The sequence below is a fragment of the Cnephaeus nilssonii genome (genome assembly GCF_951640355.1).
Source record: "Cnephaeus nilssonii genome assembly, chromosome: 3".
In the NCBI taxonomy this organism is placed as follows: Eukaryota; Metazoa; Chordata; class Mammalia; order Chiroptera; family Vespertilionidae; genus Cnephaeus; species Cnephaeus nilssonii.
The window spans coordinates 41,021,729-41,042,097 of NC_137074.1; the positions used below are offsets into that span (position 1 = coordinate 41,021,729).

Below are 20,369 nucleotides of genomic sequence, written 5' to 3' on the forward strand. Positions count from 1 at the left end.
TGGTGTGTTATGGTAAGGGCTACTAAAATAATAACTAGAGAGAGAGAGGGCGCAGAAGCACAAAGGAAAGCCATCTACATCAGGCTGGGGCAGCAGAGAAAAGCTTCCCAGGATGGGGACTCAAGAAGAGGGCTTGTTGCTGTTGCTATTGTAAAAATGAGTCTGAACCATTTAAAGGAAAGGGTGTGGAAAGCGGAAACTCCAAGGAAAGACTGTGAAAAGCCCCAAGGTGCAAACACCCACCCACACAAAGGGTGCCGTGAGCTGGGCGGCAGGCAGGTTGTGCTGTGCCGAGGGTGGGGACGTTATCAGTAAGAACGCTCTCGCTTATTCACCAGCCTGTCTCTCCTGCAGCATCAATTCCCTGTCTACTGGATCTTTCACCAGCACACAACCATACCATTCTTTCTCCCATCTTTACAAGATATTTCCTTGACTATGCTTCCCCTTCCAGCTACCATGGATAACAAAACTATTTGAGAGTCGTCTGTACTCCTATCCCATTCCTCTTAATTCTCTCTTGAACCCACTCGTCAGGCTTTCCCTTTCCATTACTCCACTGAAATCTATTCATCAGAGTCAACAATGGCTTCCATGTTGCTAAATCCAGTATTTAGTTTGAGATATGTGTTTCTCTGCTATCTGCAACCTTTGACATAATTCCTCTCTTCCTTGGAACAGTCTCTTACAATACTTCTGTTTTTCCTCCAGCCTCACTGGTCGCTCCATCTCCGTTTTCCTTGCTGTTTCTTCCACACCAAACTGATCTCTTAATTTGGAATGTTTCAGGGCTCAGTCTTTAAACTTCTTTTTTCTGTCCCTATTCACTCTCAGTGATTTAATCCTGTCCAAAAACTTTAATCATTAAAATCTGACAATTCCTAAATGTGTATCTTCCAATTCTTACCTCACCCTTTATCACCTGATTTATACATGTAAATACCTACTCAAAATTTTGTTAAAATTATACAGGAATCATACACGTGTATCCTCAACTGAGCTCCTGATCCTTTCCTCCAAAACCTGCTTCTCTCATATCCTCTAAATCTTAGTTAATAGCAATTCCATTCCTCCAGTTGCTCAGGCCAAAAACCTTGGAATGGTCTTTGAACTCTGTTAACTATGATAACCACACCAGCCCTCTTCCCCCCGCCCCCACCATTATGTCTTATTCCTCAAAAAATCCTGTTAGATCTACCTTTAAAATATATCCAGAGTTCAACTTCTTTTTGTCAACTCCACTGTTATTACCCTGGCCTAGGTTATCATCATCTCTCATCAAGATAATTGCATTTAGCATATTTTCCAGGTCCATCCATGCTGTCCCAATGGGTATGAGATCCCTCTTTATATTAAGACTTAGCAGCCAAGTGAAATAAACCAATCTTGAGAAAGACAAATATCACATGATCTCACTTATTTGTGGAATCTAATGAACAAAATGAATTGACCAACAAAATAATACCTGAAATATGGAGGCATGGAACAGACTAACATACCTCGATGTGGTTTTGGGGGGTGAGAAGAAATAAACCAAAGAACTTATATACTTATATGCATAGCCCATGGACATGGGCAATAGGGTGGTGAATACCTGGGAGTGAGGGGTAGGTAGGGGTGGGGAGGAGGGGGGGAGGGGGGGAGGAGGGAGTAGGAGATATCTGTAAAACTATAAACAATAAATATATTTAATAAAAAAGATAATTGCATTAACTTCTTAGTTGACATTAGTTATCTGTTGCTGTATAACAAATTATCCCAAAACTGAGCATTTTAAAATAGACATCCCCCAGTTTCTGTGGAACCAGAGTACCTGGGTACCTCACAGTCAGGGTCCCTCACGAGGCCGCCGTGAAGCTGTCAGTCAGAACTGCAGTCTCATTCGAAGGCTCACCTGGAAGGATCAGCTTTGAAGCTTGTTCACGTGGTTGCTGACAGGATTCAGTTTCTCGTGGGTTGCTGGACCAATAGCCTGTTCTCCACTGGCTGTTAGCTAGAGGCCACCTTCAGTTTTTGCCACGTGGGCCTCTTAAAGGCAGCTCACAAAATGTCAGCTGGCTTCCAACAGTGAGCAAGTGGGAGCCAGAGAGAGTATGCAAAATAGAAGCTACTGTCTCTTTATAGCCCAATTTCTGAAATGCTATCCCATCCCTTTTGCCATATTCTATTTATTAGAAACATGTCTCCAGGTCCAGCCCTCTCCAGGGGATCACACACCAGTGTGAAACTCCAAAGAAAGGAATAATTACGGGTATTTTAGAGGCTGCCAACCACAGCTGGTCTGCTTTCACCTTAACCTTAACCCTCCACACACACACACACACACACACAGTCTTTTCTCAACACATCAGCTAAAGCAGTTTTGTTAGAACTCATGTAACAGCCTGTTATTACTCTGCTCAAATCGACTTCCCAACTGTAAGGAAAAGCCACAGCATTAACAATGGTCCACAAGGCCACTCGGGCCTCATCTCGTTACCTCCCTGCCTCCTCTCCAGCCTACTAGCCTCCTGGATGTTCCTCAAGCGTGGTACCATTTCTTTATAGTGGCTATTTGCTCTGCCTGCAAACTTTTCTGATATATGCACGGCTTATTTCTTCAGGTATTTATTCAGCTATCTCAGTGAGGCCCTTGCTGATCACCCTATTTAAAACTGCACATTCTCCTATCCCCTTTCTTTTTTCTCCCTGCCATAGCATTTCTCATTATATATTGCAGGATATTGTATTTATTTTATTACATCTCCACACACTAGAATGTAACCTCCATGAGGGCAATTACTTTTGTATGTTTTGTTACTGCTGTATTCCCAGGATAATGCCTGACACAATAGGGAATTAGAGGCATTTATGTGAACGACTGAATAACTTGTGAAAGCTTTGGGGAGTCCCCCAAGGATCTTAAGCCTTTTAGATAAATCATCCTGATAACAGAACAAGTAACTGGAAGAAAAACAGACTAAAGGCAGAGAGAAGTATCAGCCAAAGCAGGCACTTAGACAATACATGATGAACACTTAAATGACAGTGAGACACTAACCATCAAGGACATCATATGGACACGTGAAATAGTGAGGAGAAATGATGAGGGCTCCCCAAACTGGTCTACAAATTCAATACCACCATCAAAATCCCAGCTGTTTGGCTGTTGTTGAAGAAATTGACAAGTTGATGTTAATATTTGTATGGAAGTGTAAGAGGCCCCAGAATAGCCAATACAATTTTTAAAAAGAACAATTTAAAGGGCTTGCACTACCTGATTTCAAAACTTTACTAAGTTACATGAAACTATGTGGTTCTGACATAAGGACATAGAGATCGATGGGAATTGAGAAAACACACACACACACACAAATTTATCTGTATTTTCCTCATGGGTGCCAAGACCAATCAATGGGGAGAGAGTAGTCTTTACAACAAATGGTATAGGGACGACTGGATATTCACAGTATACAAAAATTAACTCAAAATAGGTCAAGGATATAAAGATAAAAGCTAAAATTAGAATACTCTTAGAAGAAAAGGCAAGCGTAATTTTTCTGACATTGGATTAAGCCATGGATTCTGAGATTTGATACCTGAAGTGCAAGCAACCAAAGAAAAAAATAAATTGGACTTTATACAAATTAAAGTCTTATGCCTCAAAAAAAGTTGTGAAAAGTGAAACGAGAATCTAGAAAATAGAGAATATTTGTAAATCATACATCTGATGTAGATCTAGAAAAAGGAACTCATACAAATCGACAATGACAAATAATTCAATGTAAAAATGGGCACACAACCTACCCAAACTGAATAATGAATATAAAAACTGAACAGACCAATAACTAGTAAGGAAATTGTATCTGTAGTGAAAAACCCCACAACAAAGAAAAGCTCAGAAAACCAGATGGCTTCATTGGAGAATTCCACCACATATTTAATATTGATCGTCCTCAAACTCTTTCAAAAAAATCGAAGAAAAGGGAAAGCTTCCAAACTCATTCTGTGAAGCCAGCATTACCCTGATATCAAAGCCAAAGAAACAGTACAAGAAAACTACAGACCAATATCCCTAATGAATATTGATGCAAAAAGCCTCAACAAAATACCAGCAAATCAAATTCAACAACGCATTAAAAAATTATACACCACGACCAAGTGGGAGTTATTCCTGGAATTCAAGTATGACTCAACATAGAAAAATCAGTTATTCTAATATACCAAACTAACAGAATAAAAGGTAAAAACTACATGATCATTCTAATTGGCACAGAAAAGCATTTGACAAGACCCTTTTGGATTAAGAAAAAACATCAACAAACTAGGAACAAAAGGAAACAATCTCAACACCATAAAGACCATACATGAAAAGCCCACAGCTAACATTATACTAGTACTCAGTGGTGAGAGGCAAAGCCTTTCCTCTAACATCAGAAACAAGGATGCCCACTTTTGCCACCTGTATGCAACATAGTACTGGAAGTCCTAGTAAGAATAATTTGTCAAGTAAGAAATAAAAGGCATCTAAATTGAAAGAAGTAAAATTATGTCTTTAGATGACAATCTTTTATGTAGAAAATCTTTTATGATAACACATACAAAACCCTCACCTTTTTATATGAAGAAAATATTAACAGGCTTAAAGTGAGAAAAAGTAATACAATAGTAGTAGGGGATTTCTCACTACTCCACCACTTTCATCAATGGATAGATTATCCAGACAGAAAATTAATATGAAAACATTGGACTTAATGACATATTAGACCAGATTAATATCTAGAATTTTTAAAAACCCTCCTGCAACTCAACAACAACAAAAAAATAAAATGATCCAATTTAAAAATGGGCAAAGGACTTGTATAGAATTTCTCCAAAGATATACAAATGCCCAACAAGCACATGAAAAGGTGCTCAACATTGCTAATCAGAGAAATGCAAATCAAAATCACAATATCACATCATACCCATTAGGATGGCTTGTATCAAAAGAAAAAAGATAAAACAAAACAATTGGTGAGCATATGGAGAAATTAGAACCCTTGAGTACTGTGGGTAGGATGCAATTGCTATGGAAAATTGTATGCCAGTTCCTCAAAAAATTAAAAATAGAACTACTATATGATCAAGCAATTCCAATTCTAGATATATATACAAAAGAACTAAAAGGTCTCAAGAGATATATGCACACTTAAGTTTACAGCAGCACTATTCACAATAGCCAAATGTCCACTAACAGATAAATGGATAAAATATGGTATACACATAAAATGGACTATATCCTGACACATGCTACCATATAAATGAAACTTGAGGACATTATGCTAAGTGAAATAAGGCAATCACAAAGACAAATACAGTGTAATTCCATTTATATGAGATATCTAAAATAAACTCACACACAAAATAGAATGGTGTTTACCAGGATCTGAAGTATGAATATGTATTTTCAATTCTCTTATACTAGAGGCCCAGTGTACGAATTTGTGCATGGGTGGGGGCCAAGGCCAGCTGGGGGTAGGGGCAGCGGGCAGTTGGCCGGTTGGCCCCGCCCCCTGGTTCAAGGGAAAATTTACATATTAGCCTTTTATTATATAGGAGGATTGTCAAGACTGGAATTGCTAGGTCATATACTAATTTTAACTTTTTGAGAAACAGCCAAACTGTTCCAAAGCAGCAGCACCAGTTTACAGTCTCACCAATGTTCCAATTTGTCAAAATCCTCAACACTTATCTTTTTTATTAAAGCAATCCCAATGGGTATGAAATATTTCATTGTAGTTTTGATTTGCATTTCTCTAATTACTAACGATGTTGAGAATCTTTTCATATGCTTATTGGTCATTTGTATCATTTTTTGAGAAATGTCTTTCAAATCCTTTGTTCATTTGTAAATTGAATTGTCTTTTTATTAAGTTATAAAAGCTGTTTAAATATTCTGGATATAAGTCCCATTATACTTTTTAATTAGTGGTATATTGATATAATTATCACAGCCTTTTATATTATACTTCATTAACTGTGAAAATATTTTCTAGCTGAAATCGGTTTGGCTCAGTGGATAGAGCGTCGGCCTGCGGACTCAGAGGTCCCAGGTTCGATTCCGGTCAAGGGCATGTACCTTGGTTGCGGGCACATCCCCAGTAGGGGGTGTGCAAGAGGCAGCTGATCGATATTTCTAACTATCCCTCTCTCTTCCTCTCTGTAAAAAAATCAATAAAATATATTTTAAAAAATATATTTTCTAAAATACATTAAGTATATCAAATGTCACGTTAAATATAAATTGCATATTTTAAAATTTAAAAAGCAACCACTGCTTTTTCAAACAAATGAATTCCAAGCCAAGGAGTGGGAAGTATGGGGACCCCTAGGTTAAAAGATTAGACATACATACAATGTATGGACCGTCTTTGACACCTAACTTGAATTGGAGGGGAAAAAAAGACAATTTAAATACTAACTAGATAATCACTAAGAAATTGTTAACACTGATGGTATTATGGTTTATGTAAGAGTCTTTATCTTTTAGACATACAATTGCTAAGACTTTCTTCAAAATAAATCCAATTGGGAAGATGGATGGCATACAGATAAAACAAGACTAGCCATGAACTGATCATGTTGAAGTAGGTTCATTAAACCATTCTACTTTTGTGTATGTCGGAAATTTTCCATTTAAAACTTATAAAGCACTATGCAATGTCCACTATGTGTAAGAACACAGGAAGCTGGCAGCAACCAAACACTACCAACTAAATTTTTTATTAAGAATTTCCGGTCATCTCAGAGCAAGAGCTCTGGGAAACTTAATAATGAGGGTGTGACATATCCATGCAGTTTTTTGTCAATGTTTAGGGAATACCACCAGTCACAGGCTAGCTAAATAGCTGTATCAACCAAATATGATACACACAATAGCACAAAGCACCAGCCATCAGCACCCACTCCTCACCTACGCAGTCCGTCTCACCAGAGTTCACTACAGGACCAGAACTGCCACTGGAAGAGTATAACTACCCTCACTGGCTACAAAAAATACTACCTTCAGGTAAATACATGTCTGTTGTAAGTAATTTTATAGCAATCCCCCAGGCCACCTCATGCTCACCCAAATTGCACATCCAATAGACACATGGAAGACAGTTGGACAGTTTTTAGAAAGTTAAACATAAATTTTCCAACCAATATAACAATTACATTCTTAGGAATCTACCTAAGAGAAATGAAAACATACGTCCACACAAAGACAAGTACATAAACATTCTTACCATTCATAACAACAAAAATGTGAACAATCCAATGTCCATTAACTGGTGAAGGGATAAACGAAATGTAGAATATCCATACAGTGGAACACTATATAAAGGAACTAAGTACAGGTATACACTACAGCATGGATGAACCTCAAAAATATACCAACTGAAAGCAGCCAGATACAAAAGACATCTATAATAATAAAAGCGTAATGTGCAAATCGACTGAACGGCTGAACAGTGGAACGATCTTCCCGATGACCTTCTGGACAAAGCCTTGGGCTGCAGCTGCCGGGGCTGCAAGGGATCCAGGCAGCCGTAGTGGTTGCGAGGGAGGCGCCAGGGCTGCGAAGGCCCACTCTTGCATGAATTCCATGCATCGGGCCTCTAGTACTTCAATAAAGCTGTATTTTTATAGTACCATTACAACCAACTCTTAGGAATGACTATTTTAAAGCTCTGACAGCCTATTCATTGTAGCTTCTGTACAATAAATTCTAATATAAGAATATTATTAGCATTTGTTTAAAAACTAAACATGCTATTTTAAAGGATTCCAAGTACACACATCTCTAAACCTTACTGAGCAAAATATTACTCTGTTAGCTATGTGTAATGTTAACAAATCATTGTCTACAGCTTACATTAGCCTTTTCTCTTCACCACTTTGTTTTCCCCTAATCTTATGCCCTACAGTATTCCTTTTAGTGAAAAATCTATTTGTTAGTGCCCAAGTTTTCCATTAGATACAAATTTTCTTAGAATATTTCATAATCTAAAATAAAATTTTAATATATATATTCTAAATGTAAAATAAGCATTATCCTTTTGTTTTTTTTATTTGGTGATTAAACTACTCACATGCTGCCTCTGATAAGTTTCACATTTTTTATTTCAAATCAAGCTTTCTTTTCATTATTTTGGTTCAAATTATTTTTTGCTTTAAACTGATCTGATAGATTCTTCTTTTCAGAGCAGTGCTGTCTTCTATGACCAGGCCAGCTTTAATTTCAATTTGATTCCATCGCTTTCCAGTCCACTGAAAAACCTGCCGAAGAGGATTTCCCTCTAAGCCAGCATTAAAAAAAATTTTTTTAACCAAACACTTCCCCTTCCCCCCCCCCCCCAAAAAAAATCTCATATGCAATGCCAAGTTCTACAAGGATTAAAGTAAAAAGCTACAGATGAAGTGGAAGAAGAGCCAGCCTGCCTGCTATGGCCCAACCTCAAGAAATACAGCAGCCTTAAGGTATGGCTTAAAAACCAATGTTCTAGGACAAGCAACATTGATTTCTGCACAGCACAAATACAAAACAAAACATACTTAAGCAAAACTCGTAAGAAAAACTTGGATATATAAATTAAAATACACATTTTATAATCTCAATTTTAAAAATAGATAATTATGATGATTCACAAAATAATATGCCTTTAAAATTCCATAAATAAAGACATTGCTTTCAGGAATTTCATCTACTACAACAAAACGCTGTGCATCTTTTATCAGAATTTCCCTCATGACATAAAAAAAAAGTCAACCAAAGAAGTCAAAAGCCACATTAACACAAAACACTGAGCCTAGTGGAAAGTTGTCATATAAATTAGCTGGTCAGCAGGAAATGCCAATTATCCAACAGGCCATTAAGAAAATAGGATGGCAAGAATGCTCTGGTAAAACCATTTATGTAACTGTGTTATAAGGTTAAAAAACAAACAAAAAACAGCATTATCTGCCTCCAGAATCAGATACAAATCAAGTATTCAACCAAATATGGCAACAAATAGTAAGGATAAACCTGGAAAAGGAGCATGTACTATTATGAATTTTCAAATTTATCTAAACTGTCAAATATAAACCCCTTCCCCTCAGAAATCAAAGGTAAAGGTATTGTAATATCAAACTTCACATTTTTATAAAATAAAAATAGAAATTATTACTATATGGTTGTAAAAATGGAGGCAAGTAAAGAGTTCAGAAATATACTTGTTTATAATCAATTAAATGATGAGCCATAATTTGAACCCTAATTATCACATTTTGTAGAAATCACAACCCAGGTATTGTGTCCTCAATTATTAAGATATATGTTAAATAGTTCACATTTTAAAAACATTTTAGCATTACATTACCAAATTTGATAAAATCTTATCAAAACAACTATGTCTTCAATATAAATCATATTGTTAAAAGTATAAACATTTAAAGAAAACTGCTGAGGTGCCAAATAAGTATTTTCTATTAAATATACACAAATTAACATTTAGAACTACATAAATTAATTCTTGCTAAAAGTTGATTCAGGTTTACAAAGGCATACTTTGTGAACTATAATAAATTTCCCCAGCACCACTTTCTTTTTTTTATTCCAAAATTATTTCATTAGGTTTAACTTTCTTCTGTCATTCATAAGTAAAAGTTACAGAAGGTTTACAATACGTAGTTTTAATAGTAACGTTTTTAAAAAATCTAAGCAAAGTGCACATTAAATTAGCTACAACTACTCAAACTTATCATCAAATAAAAAATAGAACACTTCATTCACTTAAGACTTTCTGAGGAAAAAAATAGTATACCTTGCTTAAATAAGGATTCCCCAGTAAGGATATTATATAAAAGATTTCCCATGTATTTTATTAAGTTTACTTTCTCTCATTAAAACTTTTTTTAAAAAGTCTAATGAAGAACACATACTTACAATGCCATATTACACATCTACAGTACTGTTAATTAAATAAAGCAGCCCAGTATAGCTGTAAACATTTTAAATGTAGTAAACAAGACTTGGCATGTCTTTTCTTCCTAAAACTTGCCATTACAATGCTCTTTCCAGGGAATTTATTCTTCCTGGATAAGTTTCAGGTATATTTTAGTCTTTAAAAATATTACACTGAAATAATGTGTGAAAAGATTTAGGCATGGCAATTTCACTGAAGCTTTTATTGCCTCTGTTGTAATATGACAGGGATTTTAAGGAACACATTGAATTTACAGAGATATGCTGATGATAGTCACTGAAGATAATCTTGATCTCAAGTATTTTTATATGTGTGGGCACTTCTAATTTTATACACTTTAGTATTTTAAAAGCATTATATTTTAAAATGTGTACCTGTTTTGACATTTGGCAAAGAGGAAACTGTACCTGTGGTTCAGTTTAAAACAAAGAATCAGCATGGGGAGTTTACCAGAATGAAGATGGAAACACTAATGAATTAAAGCAATTCAAGTGTGTGTGTGTGTGTGTGTGTGTGTGTGTGTGTGTGTGTGAACCTCTTTCTCACAGACATACAGACATGCACTCACATGCATGCACTCACACACACAACCATACGTGTAAGCATTTTTAGTACAGAATATTCCCTGTAACCAGACATTTATCCTCAGAGTAATCATACCACATTAAATCAGTCTTCTCTTTTCAGCCCTAGGAATAATATTGTTTAATTCTAAGATGCCATCATAGAGTGAACAACCTTAACTTTTATGCTACATAATTATATTCAAAGATTACGTATTTTTGTTTATAATTACACAGTAATTATAAATGTTTAGTACCAAACTGATGACAAATACTATTTTGTTGAAAAGGTCTTACATTTAAAAGGAAAAGTCTGTAAAACCAAGGCACTAGGCCATGAACCAATATCAGACTTTTATGAAAAACAATTTATAATGGGGGGAAAAACGAATGGGATCTCATTTCAAGACACCGCATACTTGAATTAATCTATCTGAAAACAATACCATAACTCAAAATCTTCAAGACAGGAAACAAAATAATACATATATCTTTTAAATTTTTTTCATAATTGAAGTTCCTCTTTATATTTACAAATATGAAATCAGGAAATACTTGAAAGGGAAGCAGCAGGATTCTTCTTTTTTCTTCCTTTTTTTTTTCCCTCCCCCAAATAACCAATTCCAGTAACCTGAAAAGAAATTTTCTTATTTTTCTTTAGGAAGAATATGATTGGAATATTAATGTAAGATCTGTGGGAAACCTTTCTAGTCAATTTCAAAATCATGTAAATAAAAAGTGGTCTTAATATGTCATTGTTCCTAAAATCATTTCCACATCTAAAACGTACTGCTAAGCTGAAGTACATTCCTTTGATAATTTCAACATTAGATCTTAGAGAGTACCTGGATACACCAAGCAAAACCTATTCCTGTTAAAGTCCATAGGCATCCAACATTTGAAGTTTTACATTTTTTAACCTACCTTACAGAAATCTTTAAAAAGGCAATAAATCCTCCTTCACGTGTCAGGAAGTGAACAGGAAAATCAGCATTTTCAGCATAAAAGCAGTTCATAGGTCTTGTAATGAATATAATACATACAAGATAGAATTCTGCTTTGATGTGAAAACATCAAATTTGAGTGAAACAAAAACAGTAAAGAGACTGAATAATTTACAAAAATAGAAGCCAAATTGGTATTTTGCATCAAGTGCATGCTTGCTTGAAAATCTTTGCTCCTGAAGTATTTGGCAACCACAGTGATTAGCAGTTAAAGCAGTTTCAACAAAATAAGGTCATCAAAAATGGACTATTTGTCTGAAAAAGCAGTACCTATGAGGATTGAACGTCATGGCTCATCACAACCATTTTCAAAATTTAATTCCTACTATCTTCTTATAAATTAAGAAAATTTCATTTTTGTTCCATGGTGTGCTAAAAAAATAAAATAAACCCTCATGCCTAAATTTAGAATATTGTATTGTGTAGCGATCTAAAACATTCAAAACAAATTAAATAGTTTAACTTATTCAACAGGCATATAAGCATTTCAAAATCATAATGAAATCCAATTATGTGCTGCAGAATGTAGACAGTAGAATCTAACATTATGCAGACATTTTCTAAATAAAAGCTCCCTGTAGGACAACTATATATAAACATAGGTAAGATAAGTAGAGTAGGTCTGTGTGACCTTTTGAAATCGAGGGTCTGAAACACAATAAATTTTTCAGGTAGGCACAAGAAGTTATCCTAAAAATTTTTCACGTTGGTTATTTTGACATTTTTTTTCATCAGATTCTCTGCTCACATCAACAATACATGTGATTTTCCAGGAAAAAAAAAATCCCCCAAACCAAAACACCATTCCAGATCTGGTACACTTAAATATATCACTCTCATTGGAAGTGCTATTAGCATAGTCTTTGCAACTAGCCCAAAGCATATATTTAAGAAGTTTTTATAAATTGTTTGTGATGTTCATGTTTAATTCTTATGCCACACTGTTTTCTGATGAAGACAGCATTGTGCTTTATGCAAGAATGGAAACCTCAAAATAATCACCATAAAGCTTCTAAGACTCATGGGAGAATAAACTAGGATGGTCCACAGATATAAGATGAAATCCACAATGTAGAATTATAAATGGTTAGAGCGGCCCAGACTAGAAGACAAGCCCAAACCACCATTAGAAGAATGAAATACGATATGGTCCAAGATGTATCCTTAAAGTTTTGTCTCAACCCTCAGTCTGAATTACGAGGATTGATCTTCAGTTCAGTCCAGCCAGCAGAAATTGACTGTGCAATTTTCCGTTGTATTTATTGTACAGACTATGTACATTCTAGAAGGTTCCTTTAGTGCTACACTGTTGTACTTTTTGTCCCAGCAATTTGAGGGCGTGCAAATTCCACAAAGTCATCAATAAGAACAGGCCATGCTCCTGGTGGGGGGGGGGGGGGGGGGGGGATATATGGGAGGAAGGAAAGAAAGAAAAGCAGAAATAAGACTAACATTTTAATAGGTTCCTTTATATTTTAACTACCTTCCACATAATAAAGTATATCTTTATAAATATTCCCACTGATAGGACTTTCAAAATTCAAGCTTTATAGAGTTTCTACCTGAAGTTTTCTTATATTCTCTCTGCTCTATTATTCTAACACTTGATCATTCTTTCAATGATAAAAATTACTCTTCTGCTAATCCATCAATAATATTATGGTTTGCCTGGCCAGAGTGGCTCAGTGGTTGAGTGTCGACCTATGAACCAGGTCATGGCTCAATTCCTGGTCAGGGCACATGCCCGGTTTGCAGGCTCCATCCCCAGTGTGGAGCATGCAGGATGTAGCCAATCAATGATTCTCTCTCATCTATCTCTCTCTCCCTCGCCCTTTCTTCCTTCCTGAAATTAATAAAAATATTTCTTAAATAATAATAATATGATTTTCTGAAAGCCACTGAAGTCAGGCCACTACAGCAATTTGGTCAAAATTGGTAGCGTACGGAATAACCATAATATACTGGCATGCTGCCAGTGCTTAAAGCATAGTAGGTCGGAGGAAACAAATTTTCAGGCATTTTTTGGAATTCTTATAAAAAATCTTAAGAAAATTAACAGCAAGTATCCAAATCTATCCTTTTTCATGATAAATACTAAAAAATTTTAAACTGCACGCCTCTATACGTCCACATGCCAACCTCTAAATCAGAAAGTTCTTCAGTTTTCTGTAAGGCCTAGCAGCACAATTATCATTCATATGCAAGATTAGGCATTTCTTACTTTTTAGTGAACACTATAAATTACAATGAAAACAAAAAGAATAAAATAACATCATCTCTGGTTAGATTATATGAATGGCTCCAAGACACTTTTAAGGAGGCCAAGGTCACTGGAGATTTTTCAAAGAACACCTCTGTCTGTTCAACAATCTCAAAAACAGATCCAGCTAATTCTCAAGGGGGGGACTAGGTATGTATGAAGAAGTCAATGTAAATCACTGCCACTTCTAGATAAACAGGTAGTAGATGGTAACATCATCATCTTTACAGGAAGAAATAACAAAAGCACTTAATCAGTGAATATTTATTGAATGTCAATAGTGTTATAGTAGGCAGCTGAAGTACATTTCAAATTAGACAAAGTCACTAAACTTAAGGAGTTTACTATTCAACTTCACAGATAAGACAAACACATAATAATAAAAGATATACATATAAAAGTACTTTGCTAAGAGAACAGGTTTCCTAAAATAATCTGAAAATCTCTAAACATGAATGAAAATTACTCATGCCTTTTTGGAAGATATGACTACTGAGTTGGTATTTAAAGAAACTATATACTGATAAAGAAATGAAGGCATTCCATACATTTAGAAGAGCACAAATAAAAGCTCAGAAGAGGGAAATCCAACTCCGAGAAAAACAGAAGTAGACAAGAAGTTCAAAAGTATATGATAAAAGAAGGCAGGTAAAAACAAAAAACTGGAAGGGCAAAACTTTTTATTACCTTCCTCATCATAATTAGACATGTCATCTGCAATCATTGTACTGAAGTCTAGAAGAAGATTCCAAGTATCTTTTGGTATGGATCGTTTATGATGTTCCTATTTAAAAAAATCCAAATCACTAAAAAGAGTTTTTTTTTAAGTCCAGATGATACTAAATACAAGAATGCAAACCAATTTGTGTATAGAAATTTTACTAATCAAATTTCTCATTCTATGTTCATTACATGCTCTGATAAGAGTCAATCATGCTTTAAAATATATCATGCTTTAATTTATTTTCAAACAAAACAAAATGTTAGAGAAAACAAGGAACTGCAGAAAACATGAACTTACCAACAAAAATTTATTCCATAAGTCTAAGAATTTAAATCTTCCATTAAGCACTAAATTCCAGTAGGCAATGGCCATTTCTAGATCTGTAATATTAAAAATAAATTATGTATGTCAAATGCCATGAATATTTATTCTAAAAAAACAGGTTAGACCACAGAAAGACTAAAAAAAAAAACTAAAAAAAAACCACTAACCCTTGTGCTCTGAATACTTACATATTAAAATTTCCCGAAAGAAATAAGCCCAAGGTTTGTAGCCTGGCTCCATCACCAATGGACGGTTCCATCAGGGCAAGAAGAATACCACTTACCTCAAAGGGTGTTTCTGAAGTTTTAATTAGATAATGTAATAAGCATGCTTGACTAGTTCATCAGTACTCAAATGTTAATGTATACCAGTGTTTCCCAACCTCAGCACTTTTGACATTTTGAGCCAGATAATTTTTTGTTGTGGAGGGATGTCCCATGCATTGTAGCAATAGCAGTATCTCTGGCCTCTAACCACCAGATGACAATATCAGCTCCATCCTATCCCTGGTGGTGACCACCAAAGATGTCTCCAGACATTGCCAAAGGTCCCCTGAGAGACAAAATTGACCCTAGTTGAGAGCCACTGACATACACCTACAAGTTGTAATGCAAAGAATTCCTATACACAATCCTAACCAATTTTCCAAGATGTTAGCTCTCTGATCCTGTCCTCAAGGAGACTATTAATTTTTATTTAAAAATTAAAATTAATAAACTAAGATTTGTTTTAAAAATTTGATGAAATTATGTAATGCCCATTTAATGATGATTGTAGCAGAAAAGGGTAAAGAAGCAATACTGCCACATGACAAAAACCTACGCCTGACATATGACAGAGAGAAAGACCCATCATCTCTTTCAAGGAACTAAAGCAGTTAACAAGGTATCAAGCTTTAATGAGTAAATTTACATCTCCAGGTCAGGAAAAATTACATCCTAAGTAACTTAACACATGCGGGCGGATCATGAGCATTCTCGTGTTTTCATATTACACAGTGTTTTACATAAATGTTAAAGGCACGCCTTAAAATTAAATACCCATTGTGTTTTGAAGTTCTTACATGTTCTTACAAGCTAATATCTTTTTAAAGTATGATACTTTGTAAAGCGTTTTTTGTACTCGTTCAATAGAAACTTATCTGGCCACTGGGTAAAGCTAGCAATAAAATTACTGGTGCGCAATGTGTTAAAAGTCCTTTTAGATATGATTTCCAAAACACTCTTGATAATCTGGGGAATCATGAGAGACTAGGAAGGACTTCAAAAAGACTCACATCCTACCTGAAAAATATAAAAAGGCCATAAGGAAAAAAAAAAAATCTCATCTTCATAGGATCTCAACCACTTCAAGGACAGGAACTACATATACGCAAACTGGCAGACTGAAATACACAGCAATTATTGAGAAACTGCTGAATGAATGAATGCACTTCCTATGGTCCCACGTGCAAATGTACTTACCTTCAAACCCGTCATTACCTCTTCCTTTAAACTCAATGGAGTTTTTTTCCTCCTATCCAAAGATAAGCCCCTAGCACCACTATTCTGGATCCAGTACCACTCTGCCTCTTCAAGGAATCTTGTCTATTGTCTTTTGATTAATTTTCCTCCCTTCCTACATCTTCAACTTTGCCTTCTTCTGGCTTTCCCCCTCCACAAAGAAACAAGCTCAGGTTATCAGCTATGTTTAAAAAATCTATCTTGGGTCTATCATTACCTTACTAGCTAGCTACCCTCTTTCTCCTTCCCTTCACAGATATTCTTCTTTCACAATGTGTTCCTAAAACATGTCTGAAAGTCAAACTCAGATCCCCAGGTTTTAAGAAAACTAGAAATATGACACCACCAATTCCTAATCACAATTCCTTTTTCATCTTTGTAGTCTGTAAAGCTCTATACCCAAAATTCCTTCCAGGTTCTTTAATTTTGTCCTTTTCTTTACCAACCGTCAAGCTTTAAGTGCAGTTAAGTAAAATTGCTGTTATTAGCAAGCAGAATAAGATTTGCTGTTATTAATATGCTTAATGATTTCCTTCTTCACTTCAAATGCATTAAATATATAAGAACTAAGCTCATTAGTGTTATCATTTTTTCTTTTTACCTAATTTTAACAAAATAATGAGAAACAATGAAATATTTAAATACCTGTAAAACATGAGACACCTATAAATGCCCATTTGTTAGCCAATACCTAACATAAGACTCTGACAAGAGTAGGAGTGTACATATATGTTTGAAAGTTCAGGTTGTAAAAGAGAACTTTTTGTAATCTACATTCATTATCCCATTTCCTCATCTCCACACACTATTTAATTCTATAAACTAGTCTCTACCTCTGCAACTCCACTAAAAGTGATCTCTGGAGTGGTTCCCAAGTAAACACTTTTATGTCCTTAATTTACTTCGCTCTCTGCAATATTTGACAGAACTGAGCACACCTCGATGGAACTTCTTTCAGCTTTAATGGTAGCACCCTACTGACTTTCTTCTGTCCTCTCTAGCCTTCTTACTCTTTTTTACAGGCTCCTCTTCCTCCATTCATCCATTCAATGTCGGTGTTCTGTAACACTGTATGTCAGCAATAACCACTTCCACTTCCCTCAGATTTTTCAAACCTTTACTTTTTTTCACACTAACAACTCCTAAATCTGAAATTTCTATCTCTATTTTTCTAGATTCATATATCTAATTGCCTAAGGACATCTTCAAATGGGTAGCCCCCAAAAAACTCTAATTCAATAGGGTTCAGACTGAACTCATTATCTTACCTCTACAGACCTGCTATTCCATTTCTCTCAATAAATAGCATCACCCTACAGTGTTTCTCAATGAAACATCTCATTCTGAGGAACTGTCCTACGTATTGCAGGACATTTAGCATCCCCTTAATGTCAGCAGAAACCCTCAGTCATTATGACACCCAGCAGACATCCCCCACGTTTCCAAATAGTCAAGTGTGTTGAGAAATGTAGGGAAACTCCTTTCTTCTTCATCACATACTTCCAATCGAAGCTCTCTCATTCTGACTTCTCCATCTCCATTGGCAAGGCCTATACTAGGGTCCTCTTCATGTCTAGCTAAATCACTGCAACAGCTTCATAACCAGTCTCTCCCTCTAGTTCTGCCCCTACTCCTTTTAAAGGATCAACAGTGCTTTCAAATGAAGCTTTCAGGCATATTAATTTGGTGTCACTTCCATGTTAAATTCTTCAATGATTAAAACAAGATACCACTACACACCTTTTGGAATGGCCAAACTCCAAAACACTGATAACACCAAATGCTGGCGAAGGTGTGGAGAAACAGGAACTCTCATTCATTGCTGGTGGGAATGCAAAATGATACAGCCACTTTGGAAGACAGTTTGGCAGTTTCTTACAAAACTAAATATATGCTTACCATAAGATCCAGCAATCACACTCTGTGGTATCTACCCAAATGAAGTGAAAACTTATGTCCACACAAACACCTACCCGTAGATGTTTACAATAGTTTTATTCCTAACTGCCAAAACTTGGAGGCAACCAAGATGTCCTTTAGAAGGTGAACAGGTATATTGACTGTGGTACATCCAGATGAAGGAATATTATTCAGTGCTAACACAAAATGAGCTATTAAACTGTGAAAAGACATGGAGGAAAACAAATGGATATTAATATTACTAAGTGAAAGAAGTCAACCTGAAAAGGCTATATACTGTAAAATTCCAACTGTATGACATTCTGGAAAAGGCAAACTATGGAGACAGTAAAAAGGTCAGTGGTTGCCAGGGGTTAGGATGGAGGAAAGGATGAGTAGGCAGAGCAGAGGATTTTTAGGGCATGATGCTATAATGGTGGATACAAGTCATTATATATTTGTCCAAACCCACAAAATGAACACCACCAAGAATGAACCTTAATGTAAACTTGAACTTTGGGTGATAATGCTTGGGAGGTGTGTGGGGGAGGTAATTAATGGAAGAAGCTAAGCATGTGTGAAAGGGGGTATATAGGCAATCTCTGTACTTTCTGCTCAATTTTGCTATAAGCCTAAAACAGCTCAAAAATTTTTATTGAAAAATGTTTTTTACTCTACAATGATTTCATTTTCTATTGCCTTCAGATAAAATCTACCATCTCTAGTCAAGTGAATTTACTTGCAGTTTCTCAAAGGTGCTCCATCTCCCTCCACATTAGAGATGACTTCTTTTTCTTTCGTCCTTGAAAATGTGTAATTCAATCTTTATGAAGACTTTGCAAACTCACCCAGACAGACTTAAGATGCTCCTGACACCATGCTCTCAGAGTAAGCAGTCAATAAATGTTGAATGAAAAAGGAACACTCAAAAAGAAGCTAAAATTAAGAGTTAAAACAGGGATAAAATTAAGTTGAACAGAGACAAAATGTTAACTGCCACAAGCACAGGAAAAAGTGCCTTTAGACAGAAATGTTTGAGTGACAGAGAGAATAGCCTAACTAGAGAGAAGTGCTTTAACATAGTTTCAGCCTCTTAAATTTCAACTCCAGCACTAGTTAATGATCTTGGGCAACTGAATTCATGTCTCTAATTCAGTTTAAAATAAAAATAATTGTATGTACCTGGTAAATATGAGTTCCTTACTATTACTTTTTTTTAATAATTTAAAAAAATTTATTATTATAGATTCTGAATCAGTATTGAAAAGAACAAATTCAATAATAAGATAGAAAGAAATAAAAGCAGTTAGAATAGAAGGAAAATGCAGAGAAAAGGAGACAATCCCTTACAGTAAAATTAAAAATGCAAACAGAGGTAAACCCTGTGTCATTCTTTCAAATAGAATCAAAAGGCCAATATGAGATTTCATAAATGATGATCAACTGAGTGTCAGATGAACATGAAAATGAATTAAGATTGGATCCAAACACTGTCCCTACAGGAAACAAAATGTTGCCAACTCACTAGGGAGGACAGGATAGTGATTAAAAATCCTATTCAAAATGTTTTCATTTACTTAGAACTATCTACAGTTAGAACAACATAGTGTAATTTTTAAAATGCAGAAACTGGAGTCAGATCTGAGGTTGAATCGTAGTTCTCACGTAACTCTAAAGTTATGGGCTTGTAATAAGTCAAATTCTCTGACATGATTTTCCTCATCATGAAAAGAGGCTAACAGGTTTCTTTTTATTTAGCACAAAGGGTTGTTACAAGAGCCAAAGAGGATTTTATAGATGAAAATACACTTTAAGAACAATGAATAAAATTATTCCTAAATATTAAAGTAAATGTTTAACAATGTTAAAAACTTTTTAATCATTTAACAGGTGTAGGATTCTAACTGAAAACCACAGTTTACAAGAAAATAACCTATAGACTTTAGTCTAATTAAAGTTCAGGATGGTCCTCAAAATGACAGGGCTGTTAAAGAACAAATGTAATTTTTGACCAAATAAATAATCAGTTCCACAAGAAATAACAGACCCACAGTATTCTACATTAAACAGTCTCTGTCTGAAGTATTATGTTCTGCTTCAAGAGCTCTATTCTGAGAGAAAC

General features: G+C 35.3%; 1 protein-coding gene across 3 annotated transcripts in view; it reads right to left on the reverse strand.

The window, feature by feature from the left end:
* Positions 1–1,743: 1,743 nt before the first annotated feature.
* Positions 1,744–20,369, reverse strand: part of DCUN1D1 (defective in cullin neddylation 1 domain containing 1) — a 44,213-nt gene continuing 25,587 nt past the window's right edge. For 2 of the 3 annotated variants that reach the window (XM_079766646.1, XM_079766647.1), the window contains exons 5-7: positions 14,820–14,902; positions 14,486–14,582; positions 1,744–12,919 (exon numbers count right to left, since the gene is read on the reverse strand). In XM_079766646.1, coding sequence (XP_079622772.1) covers positions 12,840–12,919; positions 14,486–14,582; positions 14,820–14,902 — 260 coding nt within the window. In that variant the 3' untranslated portion in view covers positions 1,744–12,839. Of the gene's footprint in view, positions 12,920–14,485; positions 14,583–14,819; positions 14,903–14,926; positions 15,399–18,088; positions 18,171–20,369 lie in introns of those variants that run through there. The other variant, XM_079766648.1, reaches the window with a different exon arrangement.